At 39.0% G+C, this 19,656-nt stretch overlaps 1 protein-coding gene across 1 annotated transcript in view; it reads left to right on the forward strand.

The window, feature by feature from the left end:
- Positions 1–19,656, forward strand: part of INTU (inturned planar cell polarity protein) — a 39,381-nt gene that overhangs the window by 5,608 nt on the left and 14,117 nt on the right. Inside the window, exons 2-4 of the mRNA XM_040065568.1 lie at positions 42–628; positions 10,841–10,926; positions 15,965–16,168. Coding sequence (XP_039921502.1) covers positions 42–628; positions 10,841–10,926; positions 15,965–16,168 — 877 coding nt within the window. The remainder of the gene's footprint in view (positions 1–41; positions 629–10,840; positions 10,927–15,964; positions 16,169–19,656) is intronic.

The raw sequence follows: 19,656 nt of genomic DNA on the forward strand, positions 1-19,656 counted from the left end.
AACTCACTCAATTCACTCACTCATTCTCCTTATTTTTCCAGTGACCTTGAGCCTGAGTGGTTGGATAGTGTGCAGAAAAATGGAGAATTATTTTATTTAGAATTAAGTGAAAGTGAAGAAGAAATTCTGCTTCAGAACAGCTGTCCAGAAATGCCAGCAGTGAATCATGTCAGGTTTTGTGAAAATGAAGCTGAAATTATTCAAGAGGGATCACGAAAGGAAAGAAAGTATGAACTGAAGAAATGGACCAAAATGCTAAAAAAGAAGAGTCTTTTACCAAAGCCTTCTGGTAAGAAAGGCAGTGGAAGCTGCAATGTGCACCCCTCTGCTCCTATTTCCATATTGAAACACCGGTCTGCTCAGAAAATGGACGTCACTGTTCAGCAAAAGTACAAAGATGTGTCTGTTTATGTAAATCCCAGAAAACTCTACAGTGCTGGGGAAGAAGAGCAGCAGAAGCTGCTGGAGGCCTTAGTGGGCATTGTCCATCAGTCTTCATGGAGCAGCAGAAAAGTAGAAAAACAAAGCAGGAGGGATAAAGCTACCAGAGGAGACAGTGAAGAGAAGCTTGTGGTACATGGCTTGGTGCCAGGTAGTTCTGCAATGAAAACAAGTCAAATCCTGATTGGTAAGTAACTGAAGGAATGGCTAACTCCTGCATTCTTCCTTTAATATGAAGATTTATGGGTTTTTTGCTGTTAGAGGCAGCTGACTTGAATATTCCTGAGACGTAAGCAATTACATCAGTTCTCGAGGGACTGTTTTAAGTTAGTGTCATTGCATCTGATGGTTTGTTACCTAGTCAGTTTTACTGTATTACTGATTTTAAGAACATGTGGCATAACCAGAAAGGTGTTAAATATACAGTAAGGAGATCACCATCCCTTAGTGTTCAGAGACTGAGCAGCTTGGAGCAAGAAATACCCCACCACTACCTTTAGCTTAGGATTTTAACTGAGGATTTACTCAGTAGATGAGTGGGACTGGAGCAAACCTGTAGTCTGCCAGATACTGTATTTAGATTTCCTTCTTCTCCACAGCATCCTCCTTAGATAAAAAGCTTTACTGTATATATGCTTTAAATGGATTTTGTATCATAAAAATGAGGGGGAAAATACTGTGTAAGGTACGTTCTTATGTTACAAACTTTCTCCACAGCCTTGTTTGGTTATTTTTCTGTTTAGCAAGTCCGACAGCAGCTTCCTCAGCAGCTGTGACTTTGGGAGGCTCCAAATCCATGTCAAGGCTGCAGTTTGGGGAGGCAGTGAGCCAGTACAGCCTTTGTGTTGGTTTGGCTGCTCAGGCGCTTCCATGGTCTGAGGAAATAATCTGGCAAGAAACTAACCCAGAAGAGAAATTGGCTGTCTAGTATTTTGCTGGTGCAGTAAGTTAAGCTTGGGTTACAGAAGGTCTGACAGGCACCCAAACATGAATGATGGAGGGGAGTGAACTGCTGTGAGGGGTACTGAGGGAGCAGAAATATTCCCACTCCCAGCATTAAGGCCACTCAAAGCTTGGCACTTGCAGGACATCAACCTCGGAGACAGTAAATATGAGACAACCAGGCTACGTCTTTAAAGGTTGAAAGATTACCTAATTACCCTTGAAGCTGGTTGCTCACAGAGTGGGAGAGCAAAGATGTGATGTTGGGTAGAAGATCATTAGAAATCTTAATGCTATAAGTAGCACAAATCCCACAAAGTCAGCATGGGTGCTTTTGAAATTCCAGTGTTATGTGTGTAAAAAGGCACATCGTGCTTCGACTGGCTGATTGCTCCAGCGTGTGTTTTTGATAGAGATGCTAAAGAATACTCCAGAGGGAAAACTGGATAACTTTCAAATTTTCCCAGCAAGAACTGGTTAGTCAAAAAATGGGACAAGTGGGCTTGAGAGGGAGGAGAGAGCAAGTTTCAACTTGATCTGCTTAAGGGTGTTTAATCTAATTAGTGTAAGAGTGGGTGTTTGTAACCTCTAAGTTAATTTTGAGACACAGATTTGCGTGTAACACTTTTGTGAGAGCAGGTGTGAAGTCAGAACAGTGTAGGCAAGTACCAGATCCAGGAGATCAAGCTGACCTATCCAGAGATAGTGTTTCATCTGCTGCACTTAATGCTTCCCAGAGCTAGAGAGGACAAAAATTGTGGGGTTTGTTTGTTTGTTTGTTTCAAATAGAAGAACATTTAGCTTAATCTAAGAAGAGTCTTACACTTTATTATGTCCTAGGCTATCATCAACCCTTGCCTTCTTTTTTTGCACATTGAAAATGAAATAGTTTCAAGCATACTGGGGTTATTCAGCTCTTATCTGGGAAAATGAGCTGTGTTCAGTGCCAACAGTGGAAAATGTATCATTTTCTTATAAAAATATTTTCAAATTATATATCTATAGTGAAGCTGAGTACTCTGCAATTTTTATGTGGTGTCTAGAAATAGGGATGCTTTGCATAAATTAGATGCTCAGATTTCAGTCTTGTCTGCATAAAGAGTATACAGTAAAAAAAAATCTGTTCTTGTCAAAAGTCTGCCCAGTTTACTGTTTCTATACTGCACATCACAGGATGGGATAGCTGTGGTGTACACCCAAACCTGATTGAGAAGCCACTGGAGTTCAGTAGATAGCTCTTCAGATCTGAAGCTGGACAGAAAGTTCAAGAATAATTACAGTAGAACTTTGCCTTTCAGTTGTTCTTTATCAAAGTAGGTTTTAGGAGTTGTGTGGAGAACTGTGGAAACAGCCAGTTAAGGATGGTTTTGTGGTCAGTCTAAAACTGAAGAATTAGCACAGAAGTGAGCAACTTCTTTGGCCATCACAAAGGAGGAATACCTGGTCAGCGCAGCACGATGCCTGCTGGCTGCTCTGGTTATAACTGTGTTCAACTGCATTGACCTGAATGCTCATAAACATTAACCTGTTCTTGTTTAGCTTTATAATATTTCAGTGGCCTTTGGTAGTCCAGACCAGCTTGGCAGTAGTCTTTTGTGAGGCAAATCCAAATAATATTTTCCTTTAAAAATACATGCTTTAAAATGACATCTGTTTGTCTTCCTGGTGACCAGTTTGCAGCACTCACAAAGTGGTTTATACTTCAGCATTTTTAGTAGAAGTAACTTCTTTTTCCATCCTTAATAATCACTTTCCTCAGGTGGCTTCTTGTATTTGTTTTGAAATGTCTTAAAACATCTGTTTATTTTTTGTGCAATACACTTTAATTTTTGGTTTTAAGATTGCATATGGAAGTCATAAGTCTTGTTGCTGTACTTTATTAACCGAGTGGAATGCAGGCTCTGACCGTATGTAAGTAAATACAACACTTTTGCAAGCTAAAAAACCCTGCTGCTTTGTAACTCTAAAAAGATGGCACTCTATTCATGTGTTGTTTATCAGTTCATTTACCTTTTTTTTTTACATTTAGCAGGCCAGCATCCATCTTAAATTTTCAAAACATAAAAGCCCTCATTGATCTTTAAATTCATTGCCACTCATTTTGGTTAAGATAAAATACAGTTGCTTCCATCTTTTGCTTTTTAAGTGTCTTTTGTATTTTTGGCAAAACGTTTTTCTTGCTTCAATTAATTTGCAACATTATGCAAAGTTTGGTCTGCTGTGGAAAACTTTGAGCATGTCTTCAAAGACGAAAAGCTTGTCAAAATACTCACATTTAGATCCTGACAAATAAGGGTTGTGATAGGTAATGCCATTATAATTTGGTTCCCACCCCCCTTCAAATTGAAACCTGTTGGATTCAAGCTAGGGAAAAGCTCTTGTAAATGCTGATGAGCATCATCTTTACCATAGTAAAAATAAAAAATTAATTTCAATGACACTGAAAATGCAAAGCTCTTTTCACTATCAAAGCATACTGTTGTTATCGTCTTTGAAAGTATCTTACTGCTCTCATAACCAAATAGCTCAGCATGAATCTTCTCACTTTATCAGTATGTACAATTGTCAGAAAATTGTGAAAACTCCCCACTGACAAGAATTAATTGTGTTTGATTGAAAAGAAGGGCTGTAATAATCCCATTTTGAACATGTGTGCAAAAGATACAGCTGCTGTTGCAAACTTCACTTGAAAGGTCCATATCCTTAGAGTCCTGACAGGAAAAAAAGCCCTTGAAAGGACCAAAATACTGGGAGAGTTTGAGATTTTTATGTGGCATTACTGTACTTGGAGTATTTGTGGAAAAGACTTTCCAGAGTAGAGATGTTGGGCTCACAAGATGGAACCAGAGTTTGTGTAAGCTTTGCTGTGTTCTCACTGTGGTGTTTGGGACGTGGCTTTTGTTCTTTTCATCTCCCCTCAAGCACAGCAGCAATTATTTGGATGAAAGCAGCCTGTTAATATACAAAACAAGTAATTGATCTGCCTTTCTTCAGTAGGAATGCCTTCCATAGTTTGCCTTTCTTGGAAAAGTTTATGGGAACTTTTGTAAGTGCTCCCACCAAGTCATTACTGAGAACAGAGAAAACTAAATATCAGGACTCCATGACAAAAGTGTCCTCCATCCTCTCCCATGGTAACAACTATAATCTCATGATTTCAGGAAAAAAAAAGAGAAGTGCATCTCCCATCGCAGTGTGGAAGTGGTACTCGCCAGTCAGTGTCCCTGGGCTTAATCCAGTGGGGATCTACTTTTAGAAGTGGTGCTTGCACGTTATCTCTAGGGAAGGGATGGTTAACAGAAGTCATAATCTTGTGCCTCAAGTGGCAAAGAGAGGCAGAAATAAACATTCTAGGGATGTCAGCAGTGCCAAATATTTTCCTAAACTTTGTCCTTAAACAGGCAGGAATAATTCCATCAGCTGTGTGTAGACTGGGTGTTTGAGATCAGCACACGCTGGTCTTGGTTGCTGCTGACTGAATGGGAGAAGTCTCTTCTGATGAGAACAGATAAGATAGAAAGAATCCCTGCCTTGCCTCTTTGTTTCATCACTCAAGTAAAGTTCAGCCCTGCTTCACATCATGCAGAGGACATGTATAGATGTCTTAGAGTTTCTTTGTGAACTGAGACTCTTCCCACAGTAAGTGATAGAACTCAAAAGCTTGATCATTCATTGCTATATTTAAGTAAAGCTTACTATATTCCTTAAAGAGAGTGACAGAATCATAGAACAGTTTGGGTTGGAAGAGTTTCTAAAGATCATGCAGTCCTAACCCCACAGTACACCCATCCAACCTGGCCTTGAGCACACCCAGGGATGGGGCAGCCACAGCTCTACTGGGCAACCAGTGCCACCTCTACCACCCTCACAGGAAAGAATCTCTTCCTAACACATGATCTAAACTATGTTTTTTCAGAAGGATGTATTTTTTCTAAAGATAAATTTATTGACTTAAGGAATGATATCCTGGAGCGGCCTGAAGAAAATTCCTTTCTTCTATTGCAGCATCTCTAAAAATGGAACTGAGTGATACTTTGTTCTGATGTTTCTCCCTATATCTGTAATTCAGTGATGTTTTAGATTGAGGTGGTTCGATTTAACTCTGCAGACCATCGAGTTAGACCAACTTAAGCAATTGCAAAAGCTATTTACACTTCGATTTCATTTAACCAGAATTGTTTAAGCATTAGGTAAGTGAAATTAGATTAAACTTCATACAATTGCATTATTTTTTTGACATAATTAATGTCTGAAGACCTGAAACAGTCTGTCCTTAAGTTTTGCAGACTGCTAAAGGGCAAGAAACAATTTAAAATAAAATGTGGATGTCAAGCTCTTACAAAGTACGAGTTGCATGCATTAACTCTTTCACTGCAGTTAATTATCACACTGAGTAGATCTTGTGGTCATGTCCTGCTTTAAGACTACACTGGGTTCATAATTTTACACAGCTCATACTTTGCCCAGTGATGTAATTTGATCTGTTTACTTCACAGTCCCTATCCTTTGACTGCTGTTGTGTGTGGCAAAAAGAAAAGTAGCAAAAAATGCAAACACCCACCCTCGCTGCCTCCACCCCCAATTCCGGAAAATCCATACTAATCAGTAAAGATTTTCTACTGTGTATGGAGTTGCTCTTCTTTGATAGTGATACAGCATTTCCGGGCAGAAGGAAGGCAGCCTTACAGGACTGCTTGGGCTGTGTGCTCTGGAAAGCTCTTCTATGCATGGTCCGTGATTACATTTTTACCAATTGGATGGAATAAATATTTACTGCTGCAATGAAGGTTTTACATGTGTACATTAGTCATTGAATAAATAAAACGTTTGGAGTATGTAACACGTAAATACTGATGGCTCTTCTCCTTTCCAAGTGTCTTTGTCTGTTCCACCCTGGGAGATGTGGTTCAGGTACTTTCCCTCAAGTGCTGAGGTGTGTATGTCTTCACAAAGTGTGCAGCTCCTCTTAATGGCTTTACAACAGAATTCATAAGGATCCAGTCAAACAGAACACAAACAACTTTGGTTTAAGCAGATGAGTTTAAGACAAGTAGAAAAGTAATTTATGCTTTCTCTTGTAGTTGTGAATAGTGATCTTTAATACAGTGTTCTTAACAAAGAACATAGTAATCCTACTTATAATTCTTGTACCCTTAGTGCTCTGCTTTTCATTACTAATTTTCATGTCCCGGGGCTCTGGCATGGACTTACTGAGTTCCTTTCAAATGCTGTTTAACTTTCAGCTTTTCTGTCTTTGAATTACTGTTGTATTGAAGATTTGACAGACTAAAACTTTACTGTCCTGTGCAGCAAGAAACACACAGGTTAGGGAGAGAGCTATTTCTTGAAAAAGAAAAACTTTAAACTTTTTTTATGTAGAATAAAATGTAACCTTTTCTTGGTTTTGCATTCAGGAGGAGTAGGAATGGCTTTCCCTTTAATGTAAAAGAGTGAGCAACTGGTTAATTCCTAATGTATTAAAGAGGAATGTTGCTTGCATTTTGGAGCTATTCATTGTTTCCTTATTGATGGTTAGTTAAGAAGAATGTTCTGTCTCTTGCTGACCTTGATTGTGTGTTGCACTGATTTTGAGCAATCAACCTTGTACCTGGGAAGAATCCCAGTTGCAATTTGAAGGTATTTAAAAACAAGGTAGAATATAGAAATAATGGTCACTGTTAGTCTTCTTCTGAACTTGAACATTCCATGGCCTTGAATAGATTTTCAGGGAATGGAGAAAGCTTAGAGACTCAGGCTGTGATTTTTCATAGCGTGCATATCATTAGCACTGTGTCAGTTTGAGCTGAACAAGTCTCCTCTCTGGAAAATTGAAATACCCACTGAACCTTACAGTGGTTCAGTGCTTCGCTTCTGCGGGTGATGATATTTTTGTTGCCAAGTCAAGGCTTAAAATATAACTATGCTATGCATGCATTTTTGCTGCAAATCCGTATCCTTTTTCTAATCCCTTTCCACTGCCTGAGTTAATAATCTTGGAGAGGATGTGGAGGTGCTTTCTAGGGGAATCTTTGTGCAGCTCAAGCAAAATGAAGCTTGGTTTTCAATTCGCTCGTTCAGAAGAGCTCTTTGTATTTTTAGTTCACACATAAGAATGAATGACCTTGGAGTCAAGTCACCTTCAGTGTTAAGTAAGAAGCTAATTTCTTTATTTCCTTATCTACAGAAGATGCAAGCTAGAAACTAATTAAAATTTTTACGAGAGACAGCAGAGACAACTGGAAGTGCCACCAACAAAAATCAAGTAGAAAATAAGGCCTGTTTTGTTAGTCTAAAGTTGAATATTTGCCTCTGTAAAGGAAAAAATGAACCATCAAATCCTGGTGCCACTGGCAGTCACTTCTTACAGTTCTTGTCATAAATTTATGTTGCCTCATCTTAGGTACTGTAGTGGTTTCACATTCACTAAATTTTGGTCTTGGTACTTACTCTTTCTGTGGGAGAAAGACTAGGAGAAAAACAAAGCAGGCTTAACCTTAAAATTAACAAATAGTTTTATTAACATACACTAAAAGAATAGAAAAAAAGCTGGAAAAAAACGAAAACAGAATGAAACTTCAAAAACACTCTTCCTTCCCCTTACAAACTTTTTTACAAAACAACATAAAGAGACAAAACTTGTAATTTTCAGTCAGTTTTACTATGTGACAATAGTCTTTCACTAATTGATTAGGGGAAGAGTATCTTATAGAGTAATGGATCCCATTGACAACTTAGAACAGTTCTCTTGTGGGTTTTAAACTGTCACAAAAACAACCGCCCAGAGAAACCTGCCTTTGTGACCCTCCCAGGAGCAGTTTCCCAAGCTGCTTATCGGTCATGGGTCTTACACTTTTGCATACTGGGGTGTCACCTTTTAAAGATGAAAAAAGCAAAGGATTCTTCACCTTAAGGTACAGAGATATCTTCTCACTTCTTCACTGGCGCAGGGGGCTTCTCATCTTTATCTCTGTTTAAGCATCTTGTAGGATATTACTTAGTTCATCACAGACACTTTTGCTCGAATCCTCACACAAATTAAAACAATCATCTCCCCAAATGCATATTTTTCCCATGATTTAAAGGAATGACTTAAATAGAGAGTTCATTTCCATGGATCAAATAAGAATAGAACAACCAGCTCCTCAACCCTCTGTCCTAATAGTCTTTTCATTCTTGCTACTGACTTCATGCTGTTGGTCTTTATGTTCACTCTGTCTTTTCTTACTGTCTCAGAGAAGGGCTAAGCTCTGGAAGCTTCATGTTTCTCAGAAAGAGTTAAATCTGCTCGGAGTATTTGTCTCTCTCTCTGTAGCTCGTGGTGTTAGGTGTTCAAGGCTGTGCTGATGAGGGAGGAAGAACTCACAGAAACATCAGAGACTGGAGCACTTAGGCAGTCTGGAATCAAAAAAAAACCAGGCAAGATCATAAATGCCTTCTCAGCCCACCCCTCAGTGTAAATCGGGGTGGTCTCAGCCCAAATGGTGCCCATAGCTCTTATCAGGGCCCCAGCAGAGATCTCTCCCTGCTCCTGGGAAGTCTGAAGAAAAGTAGCTGTTACAAAACAGCAACTTCTCCTTCCCTCTGCCCCCTTCACCTGGGAGCCGATGGAATCCGGCCAGGCCTCAGGCCAGCTCTCCCCCAAAAAGGGGGGAGCAGCAGGCCCAGCTCGATGTTACCTGTCTCTCTCTAGCCAAAGGAAAGAAGAAAAAGGACCCACCTTCAGGAAATTCACAGGGTTTTATATGGTACTTCCCAAAGTCGCAGGTAACAATTTCAGTGGTCAGAACAGACGCCAATATTCCAACTAACTCTCTGATAGGTTGCTGTCTCTTCCAAAGAAATTCCCAGGTCCTGACCTGGAGAATTATTCTACATTCTTCTGTAGCTAAAAAACCACACTGTACTAACCCATGACAGTACCTTTATTGGGTAGCTTTTGGGAAGCTTTTCAGAAATTCTCTAGTTAGTGCCTGATTTCCACTCTGCTTTCTCACCTAGGCTCTGCTCACCTTGTCTTTAACCAAGAGATTCTTAATTTCCCATGATTGCTGCAGTATTACATCTGTCTATCCGATCTCATTTGATTTCTTTTTCTTGAGCACAGGTGGATAGGATGGTAAGGAATACTCTGGATAGGATCACTCACCTACATTCCAAGGAAGGGCCAAACAATGAATGGTCAAAAGCCTTTCTATTTTTACTTTCCAATTTCTATTATTTTTGACAGGTCTATGTAGTTTTATCTCTTGATGTTATTTTACTTATATATTTTCTAGCTTCACATGTTGGTTTTCATTTCCACAAGTCTCATCCCTCTTGCACACTCCATGTTTAAACATGCATCTTTTTGAGGGGGAGGAGGCATAGGTTGCCAATTAATTACCACTGGGATACTTATTGAGAATATTTTCCTTCCCTTCATGTAGAAATGATTTTTGTACTTTAAACTGGAATGTGGATTTTGCAAGCTATAATTTGGTTCTGTTTGCTTTTGTAGGTGGTGATTCTGAATTTTCAAATCTCTCCCTCTTGCAGTTAATGACTTTGTCTTTGGGATCCTAAGGAGTTGTTTTGTTTTGTTTTGGTTTTTTTTTTTCCCATTTCCAGTGATGGTAAGGGTGTCAGATGTGGAAAACACAAGGTTAGGCAAGAAAAACTGCCAGACAAAAACATGGAGAGGGGGACCCATGGCAGGGGACAAAGAACGGAAGAGAAAGGACTAAGCTGAGAAATTTGCTGTGTTTTCTGGTCAGGGAACAAGAGATATACAAGCCTGGATGGAGGGAAGAGGCTTGGACAGTTGTTGTACAGAAGGAGCACCAAGATGATCAGAGGGATGGAGAACTTGTCATGAGGAAAGGCTGAGAGAATTGAACTTGTTCAGCCTGGAGAAGAGAAGCTTCACAGTTACCTAATTGTGGCCTTGAAGTACCTGAAGGAGTGGGAGACACTTTTGACAAGAACATGTAGTGACAGGATAAAGGGGAATGTCTTTAAACTGACAGTAGATTTAGGTTGGATACAAGAAGGAAATTCTTGACTGTGAGGATGGAGGGATACTGGAAAGGACTGCCCAAAGAGGCTGTGGGTACTCCATCCTTGGAAGTGTTCTAGGCCACGTTGGATGGGATTTGGAGCAACCTGATCTAGTGGTAGGTGTCCCTGTCTGTAGCAAGGCGTTGGAACTAGATGCTTTTCAAGGTTCCTTCCAACCCAAACCACTCTGTATTTCTGTGATTTTTGTCAAATGATGTGAGTGTGGCCATAAGGCCTTAAGAGCACTGAGGTAATAGACTAAAAGTGGTAAATGTTGCATGTAGCAAATATCTACTTAAATGTAACAAATGGACAATTATGACAGCTTGAATGGCATACTTATTTAATAAGACACTGTTTTGTTCTGTATTGTGATGCAGTAGCCACTGAATTTCTCATTTCTTGTCTATTCCACCTCCAGGAGATATTCTTGTTGCTGTTAATGATGTCGATGTGAATTCTGAGAACATAGAGAGGGTTTTGTCTTGCATTCCAGGTCCTATGCAGGTACAGTATACAGTACAGTTGAACATTTATTCCAAAAATCCTCTATAAAAGTTAGTACTGCTTCTAGCCTTTTTTCCCTGAAGAAACAAAATTTAGGTCCCCTTTTCCTTGAAACTTCCTCTGTTACCTTTCAAATGCATTGCTTGGCTTCAGTCAGAGTAGAAGTTTCAGAGTTTAATTCTGGTAAAAATCAGAATCAGAAAAATCCTATGAAAATAGGTAGGTGCTGATGTCTAGCTTAAAATAAACATGTCAGCAGAATAGTGGAAATTTTTTTGCCAATTACTTTATTTAAAATGGTAATAATTGCTCTGAAAATACTTAAATAGAATAATTATCTCTTCATCAATACAAACAAGACTTACAAACCACAAGAGTGTAAAAACAAGCCCTGAATGAACAGGAGTGCTATTAAAAATATTTAAGAGCATTTAAATTATGAAATCGAGACAGGCATAATATTTAATACAAAGATTAATGCTAGGAGTTCTAAGAGTTGTTAGGTTGAATACTTTTAAGATCTTTGAAAACTCAACAGTGATGGAAGTGATAGAAGTCAGTAATAAAAATTGATACCAAATAAAAAGTTCCAAAAAAATCTGACCTGATGAATAATGTTTCTTCCCCAAAACCTCCTGCATATATCTTTTCTTCTAGCTGAATAATTTTGGAGCTCTATGAAGATTAAATAAGTAATGAAGAATTAGATAGCTAGTTCACAGCTAAGCCAGTAGAGTGTTACTCATCTAGGATGTTACTAGCATAAAATGGAATATTCTGAGTTATTCTGCTTAAATACACTTCCTGATGGATAGGAAGACAAAAGTTGGAACACAGAGGTATGAGCAGGAGCGAGTTAAAAATTAAGGTGTCTCTTGGTAGTTTTTCTTCCGGTAGAATGTACGAGTTGATGATAGTAATAGAAATATTTTACAGTCCAGTTGTTTTTAAAGGTAGAAATTTTATGTTTTCTTGAGCACAGAAGTTCTGCTTGCAATTTACATAGTGCAAGTTCCTGTGGAAGTATATCTGCAGCTGCAGTGAGATTGATACTTGGGATGTCAGTTTCAGGAAGCTTTCCAAGATAATCTGACAGCTGAAGTTTGACTGAGCTACTGGAGTTGTGGTCAGGTACTGGCAGAGCTCCATGGGAGAAAAAAAAAACCTTCTCTTGTCCATCTTTGACCAATATGGAGTTGCTGTACTGTTATTAAATACAGAACGATTAACAAGGCAGAGATGGTAACAGTTTGGTGTAATTGCATCCTCTCTGGATTAGGGTGTAGGTATTACTTGTTGCTGAAATGCAGTGCAACTATGCAGAGCAGTTCCTGGTGATGCAGTTGTCACTGTTTGCACTGTCAGTAGTCTGCCAAGCAGGCAGTGATTACTTGAAATGTAAAGCAGTTTGTTTATGGTGGCTTTCCATATCCTTTCATTAAAGTGCCAGTTATTGCTTTTCTACTGTGCAGTTTGAGTCAAGCCAGGCGAAGTGGTGGCTAGAATAGACCAGTGGAGATGTAAATGCAGACTTGTGGGGTTTTGCACTGCAGTCATGCTGCTGAAGGAACAGAGAGTTGTGTGGTAGCTGATAATTTGTAATACAAGCAAAATTGTCACTTCTTCTCATTCATCTTACCTTGCAGAATATCAAAAAAGATGCAGTTTAAAGTCTTTTTACTTACATGTAAGTTATTTCCTTAAGTGAAGTTCCTCTTCTTCTGGATTCACATTAAAAATTGCTGGACTTAATTTCAAAAACTTCACTACCTAGATTCAACTGCACCATGTGACATATCTCATTGTGTTTCCAGAATTTTTTTTTTCTTACCTTAGTTTAGGCAACTGGATCTAGGCTTGTAAGGGCTAGTTTAGTGCATTTACTGAGCAGTAGAAGTCCAAATGCTACATTAGTCCTTTGTTTTAATTTCTGTAATCAAAATAGTTGCTGTCTCCTAGGCACCATGAGACAGAGAAGGCAGCATAGAAAGGGCAAGATATGCTAAAGGAATATACTGTTCTTTGATACTCAGAAGTTGCAGAACCATTTTACTCAGAACTTTCTAAAAATATCCAGCCTGAGACAAACATCTAGAATCAGAAATTTCAGCCTGAAAATTTGAGTTACAGTTGTGTAGACCATGGCACATGGCAAACAGATACTGAAAACAGGAAGCAGCAGGCAGTCTTTAAAAGGCAGGCTCTGTCTGTAATAAAATCCATCTTCCAAGCCATGCAGCCTTCTTGCAGATGAAATCATGCCTTCCTGGAGCAGTGATTTATGTAACTGATTTGTATTCTGTTAATTATCACTGGCTTTCAAACTGCCATCTAATCAAGTGCATGTCATACCCCCCTGTTCCTGTGTTATGGGAAGTTAACTGTTCATGTCTTACCCTACCATGTCTGTGGGGAGCTCTGTCATGTTCTACTTTGTCACCTTTCCTGAGCAGAAAATGATGATCCATGTCCCTCACAGTTTACTGTTCCTGCCACCTTCTTGCCATTTGATTAAATTATTTTTGAGAAATGTTCTAAGTATTGAGAACACGAACATGATATATAGAGTGGAATATTAATGCTTTTCCCATTCTTCATGTTGTTTTCTGTTATGCATTGAACTGATTTTCTTCAGGAGAAATGGAATCAAAGCTGTGGAAGGTTTCACAGTCAGTACTTATAAAAGGGGACTTCGTAGTCATATTTAATCAGATCCTATGCACTGCTCAGGATGAAGATTCATTTCTTCACAAAAAAAAAAAAAAATTAGGATATGTAGAAATGCAGTCTCTTGGTCCTTTTCTATTACAGTGATGTGAGAGGCGGCATGGATGACTCCAGGTTGAAAGAGAGTTAAAGTTCTGTTCAGTCCAGTTTGTTTTGAGCTCTTCCCTGGAGGATCATATGGTTATGTCTCTGAAACAAGACAGACTATGTTTGTTTTTTTAAAAAACTGAGAGACTGAAAGATAGATTGCAGCAAGAATGACATCTGTGTGTCATTAGTGTAGAGACTGTAGCCTAAGTGTCATGACTAAATGTCCACTGACCAAGATTCAGTAGAAGTTAAGACAAATAACTATTGAGCCTTGAGGAAATCTGTAGAAAGTTAGAAAGGGTATGAAGAAAATATTCTGAAATATATGCAGATGGTGTGACAAAGAAACAGAACTGCGTCTCCGAATGTTGGAGAAGAAAACACACTTCTGGAACTGTCAGCTGTCAAGTTACTGGGTCTTAGAAAACAGCTGCTTCTTAGCTGGGTGTTCCTGCTCCTTGAGCCCTGTTCACATGCAGTGTCAGGAATCAAAACTGAACTGATGAGGAGAGGGTGAGGGTGAGATACTGTCAGAAAAGAAAGGGGTGGTACGGGTAGTACGGTAGTAGGAGAGCAGTGCTCTACGAGGGGAGAGGAGGAGAAAAAAGGCTGATAGCAGCCCAAATAGGAGAGGAGAAAATTAATGGAAAGTGTTGGGAGAGGGAATAAAGTGGAAGGGGAAGGTGCCAAGCAGTGACATAAGCGTAGCTGTAAGAGCTGACGATGGCACTTCTCTCCAAACTAATTTGACAGGCAGTGGGTGTTTTAAAGCATCATTTCTTGCTGACACTCTTCTCTTGAGGTTTGTGTACACACACAAACAATTACGAAAATGATCTGGTTTTAAAACGTATAAATTACCTCTGCTTGAGCTTCTCAAAATTTATCGCAGCTGGAAAATAAAAAATGGATTTTGTTGTATCAGACCTTAGGCTAAACTGCCACTGATTTTAACAAAGAAGCAGGATTTGGTGTGATGTGTTACGTTCAGAACTTCCCAGCCAATAGGCATGTTACAGGTATTTCAAGGCAGACGGTCTTGAGTAAAAACATGTGAAAGAGGGAACTAAAGAGCATGCCTATGTAGGCCAAAATATATCTTCAGTCACTTTGAAAAACTGATAAAATCTATGGTTTCATCCAAGAACATAAATGATTTTTTCTCCTTGGAAATTGCAACTTTTATGCTCAGTCAAGAGATAGGGGTTTCTCACATTTTTTTCATACTCAGGATAACGTGTTCATTCACCAAAAAAAAAAAAAAAAAAAAAAAATCGCTTTCATTGCTGCTGAGACTACTAACAAATAGAATTTTTGAAAGTCAGGGCTTTAAAAAGTAGGTCTATAAAGCAAATTTTGAAACATGTTTCCACATCAAGTTGGATATGTTGTTTGTGTGTCAGGAAATTCACATTTATTCTAAAACTTCTGGGTTTAAACTTACTTGGGAAATAATGGACAGTAAACATCATATAATTTTTTGGCAAAATAAGCTTGATGATCTAAACTTCTAAGGTTTTGTTTAAGAGAGGATGTTCTGTTTGTGTTCTGATCTTTTTTTCTTCTGAAGACATAGCACAATAAGGGATGTGAAGCATTTTTAGGCTACTTGGTAGTTGTGTAAATTATTAAATACAGCAAAAAGCTCTTATTTTCTGATTTTACAGTTAAAAAAGGAAAGTTAACATATTGAAAATGAAATAATTGCTACCATTACAATTTAATCGTACTTTTGCAGTTCAATGTAAATTTAAATGGATTTCCCTGTGGAAATGTCAGTGCACTCAAAATGGAAAAGAAATGCTCAAGAGCCTTCAGGATATGTATTTGGGAAACTGCTGACATTTTGAAAGAAGTCAAATACTGTGTGTGTTTCAAAGGGTTTTTGTGATCAGTCAAAGCCAGAGCAGTAAGTATATTTTCCATTCTCAAAACCATAAGAATTAAGTATGAAAACACAGCAAACTACATGCTTACTCACATGGTTCATAGAGCATGTAATAGCTGGCTTTGTCCTTTGTAATAGATGGTTATGTAATGCTGAATGTATAATTGGTTTTCTTGAAACGGCAGGAATTTTGTTTGCTTATATCTTCCTCAGTAAAGCAGAGGCTGAGAACACCTAACCTCTTAAAGGGTTCAAACTGCATCTGTTTCATGTGATGGTGGAAAGTAATTGTAAATACAGCCTCATTTTCACAGTAATTAATTACCTTGATAGGTGAAACTGACATTTGAAACCTCGGTATTTGAGCCTGAAGGAACTTCTCAGCAGAGGAGCAAACAGACTAAGTCAGGTATGAACAACCTGGGTCGGCTCCTGTGGGGTGAGGAGAGTTTGGACCTTCAGCAGGCTGTGCAGGACATGCCTCACATCGTCATGTTCCTCACGCTGAAACTGGACTCGGAAACATCCAGGGATGAGGTATGTGGCTGACTCAATAAACTTGAGCTGAAAGATAACCACTGACCACGGCAGCTGCTAGCATATTTGATGTAAAAGGATAAATAAAAAATCCTCTTCATGGTTTGGAGTGGTGAATCATCCATAAAATACCCATTTTGGCAGAAATAAGGCCTGAAATTCCAAGGAGGAAGAATCAGCATTGCAGCTGCCAAACTCTTGAGTGTCCTTGAGCTCGGCTGAGCGCTGCTGAGCAGCAGCAGTTGAGGAGCAGTCGGGCTGGTGACTGCACAGTCGAGGTGCATTCCCCAGTGCCTAGCTCACCGGGATGTTTTCAACGACGGCATCTGCCCAGGCAGAAAAATATCCCCCAGCACGAGCTATTGGCAGTCCATATCCATAATCTGTCTGGCTCCTGTTTTGAAATGCTAATGTACCTTTTCTTAGAGGGCTCTGGCATGTCTGCTGTTAGCAGTCAGCCGCTGATTCTTGCTTGAGCAGCGTTTTTAGAGCCACTGAAGTACTTTTCCTTTGTCCTGTAAAGCTTCCTTTCGCATCTCTCCTTTTTATGTTCTTCAGGAATATTTTGCCAGTGTGCATGTAAGCCATTGTAAGTTTGTGTAGCTGTTCAGGATGTAGCCATAGCTACGAATACTCCTCTCCATGCAGGGACACAGAGCTGAGGTTGGCCGCTTGGCCAGTCTGGAAGTGACAAGTGGACAAAATGGACTTCTTAAGAACAGACATTGGGAAAAGACTCTTCTGCTTTTGTGTGAATTCTCAAATTTAGCGTTGTGTCCCAGTGATCTTACATTATCTGTGCTGAGGAGACATCAAACAAAGCACAGATTTTTCCAGTCCCCAGGGACTAAGATGGCAGGAGGGTGATGGAGTAGGGAGCAAAAAGAAAACATTTTGCTTTCTATCCCTTGGAATTTATCCTTAGATTGAGATACCTTTACTTTTTTTAATACTGATTTTCAACTGGTACAAGTCTATTCTCTGTTGGCAATGTGTAATAGTGAAAAAGTGTTCCAGCTACACAAAACAGGTTTTAATCTTATCTTCTAGAGATAGGGTCAGGAGGAGAACCCTGGAAAATTACCTGATATCATAATAAGTACTAGTGCAAGACCAGTGTTTTCTTGACCACATAAGCTTTATTTTAAAAAATAATTTCAGGGCCTCTGGCTCCTCTCTTACACACGTGAATGCCTGATTGCAATTCTGTGCTTCACAGTAAATTGAGTGCTGGTTTCTTGTCCCATTGTTCCTTTACATTCTCCCAAGAAACAGGGATTAATCCTGAACATTGAGCAGAGGTAAAAGACTGTAATGTCCTTGTTGTCCCTTCACAACATGGAATAATTGCTTCCTGAGAAGTCTTGGCAATTATGCAACCCCAAATATGTTGAGAGATGCTTTGCTGATATAATGAAGCTCTTTGTAACGTTTCCTTGCAAAATAATGCCGCCTTCTTTAAGGCATTTGTCTTTAATTTAATTTTCTGAACTTCAGGCAACTGCTATCCTGTAGATGTACTGTCCCAGATTTAGTTGAAACAGTACTTTAAATGAAATTCTGGTACCCCAAAGCCATCCTGCACAATAGAAATATAATGATCCATATCCAGAGGAGGTAGAGTATGCTGATCACATCCGTGTAAACTGTGGCAACTGGAACTTGTAAATAATTATTCCACTTGTGAGCTTTTGGCACCTAAAATAGAATTAATGAGCTTTAAGACTTGGAAGCTCTGTGTGCTCAGCTATACAGGGAAGTTGTACTGGGAATCATTTGGGATGTGTGTATGCCTGTGGCGGGAGTGTCCCCATGGTAATAGTTTCTCCGTGAGTAAGGTCAATCCTGCCTTTTTTTATATTATAGTTTAAGGTGGGTATTACAGTTACACATTATTTATAGCAGTGTACAACACTCGCATCTTTGTCTTTGACCTGATTTTGGCAATAGCGTGTCTTAAAAGGAATAATCTTCATGTTCCTCCTGCTGTTACTAGAAGACTTTGTCCAGATTTTAGGGTTGGGTTGAGGGAGGATTTACACTTAAAGAAATGAGCTACTTGTACTTATTAATTCCATTGTTATTGGCCTGTGACCTTTGGGCTTGCTTTGGAGACAGCTTTTGGAGATCGGGTGGCCATGTGTTGGCCCTTGCTAAATCAGTGTATCCATCCAGGATAACAGCTCTGCTAGTTTGTTACAGTTGGCTTTTTCTTTCCCTGGGAATGGGTTCAGATAATTCTCAAACAAATTTTGTGTAAAGGCCCTAGTTCATAGTGAGGAGGGGGGAAAAAGGCTCTTTTCTAGCCCTTTGTAGTGCTGCAATTAGAAAACAGCAAGGTTTCTCCAGTTGAGGGATTGATTCCAGAAAAAAAAAAAAAATCCTTGTCACTAATGAATATTTATAAATAGAGTTAATTAAATTGGATATGAATGAAGAGTTTGTCAGGTCCTACTGTAATGAAATTTTGTATTCGTTTAGTCTTGATGAAGGAAAATTTTCTAACAGGTGTTGGCAGTGGCTGAATGTGCTTAGTGACATAAACAGGGAAGTTAATCATGCCTGTGTTTCATTTGTTTGTGGAGAAAGATACTTTACCATAATCTTTGCAGTGGATATGCTTAGTATTACATGCTTTTGTTTTGGTCCATCATGATTTGGCAGAAAGCAATAAATGAGGGGAAGTCATGTTTGCTTATTACTGTATTTCTATAGTTGATGAAATAATACAAAATTTTTGAAAGTCCTTGAATAAAAGAGAGGTTTTTTAAAAGTGGTTAGAAAAAGAAAAATATCTCACAAATATTTATAGAGCTTTAGTTTCAAATGACTTTTGGAAATGTATCTGGTCAGATGTTTCATGAGAAATCATAATGGTGTATTTTAAGATTTGAGCATATTCATGAGTTATGTTTTATGTTCTCCATGTAAAGCAGCTAGGTAGGGTTAAACAGAGAGACTTGAGTTTTCATATTCTTATGTTAGTTTTGAAGAGCTGGATGTCTGATAATGGTTTCAGTCAGAACCTGAAAGCACTGTACAGATACTTGAATCAGAGAATGACAATCGTTTGGTTGGAAAGGATGTTAAAGCTCATCCAGTTCCAACCCTACAGCCATGGGCAGGGACAGCTTCCACTGTACCAGACTGTTCCAAGCCCCATCCAACCTGGCTTTGGACACTTCCAGGGATGAGGCAACGACAGCTTCTCTGGGCACCCTGTGCCAGGGCCTCAGCAACCCTCACAATCAAGAATTTTCTTCCCCTCTCTTGGCATCAGATGTATTAACAGTGTACTTAGAACTGTAGGATGCAGTGGCCACACTGTTTGCCATTTCATGTTTCTCCATGTAATAATTATTCTAAATAATTCACGCTTTTCTATAAAATAGAGATTTTTTAACTGTGAGAAACATTCATGTGTGTCTTGGTTGAGGGATAAATTTGGGAGAAAACCTTTGAATAGGATCCTTCTGGGAAGTAAACAT

The sequence above is a fragment of the Hirundo rustica genome, chromosome 5 (genome assembly GCF_015227805.2).
Source record: "Hirundo rustica isolate bHirRus1 chromosome 5, bHirRus1.pri.v3, whole genome shotgun sequence".
NCBI lineage: Eukaryota > Metazoa > Chordata > Aves > Passeriformes > Hirundinidae > Hirundo > Hirundo rustica.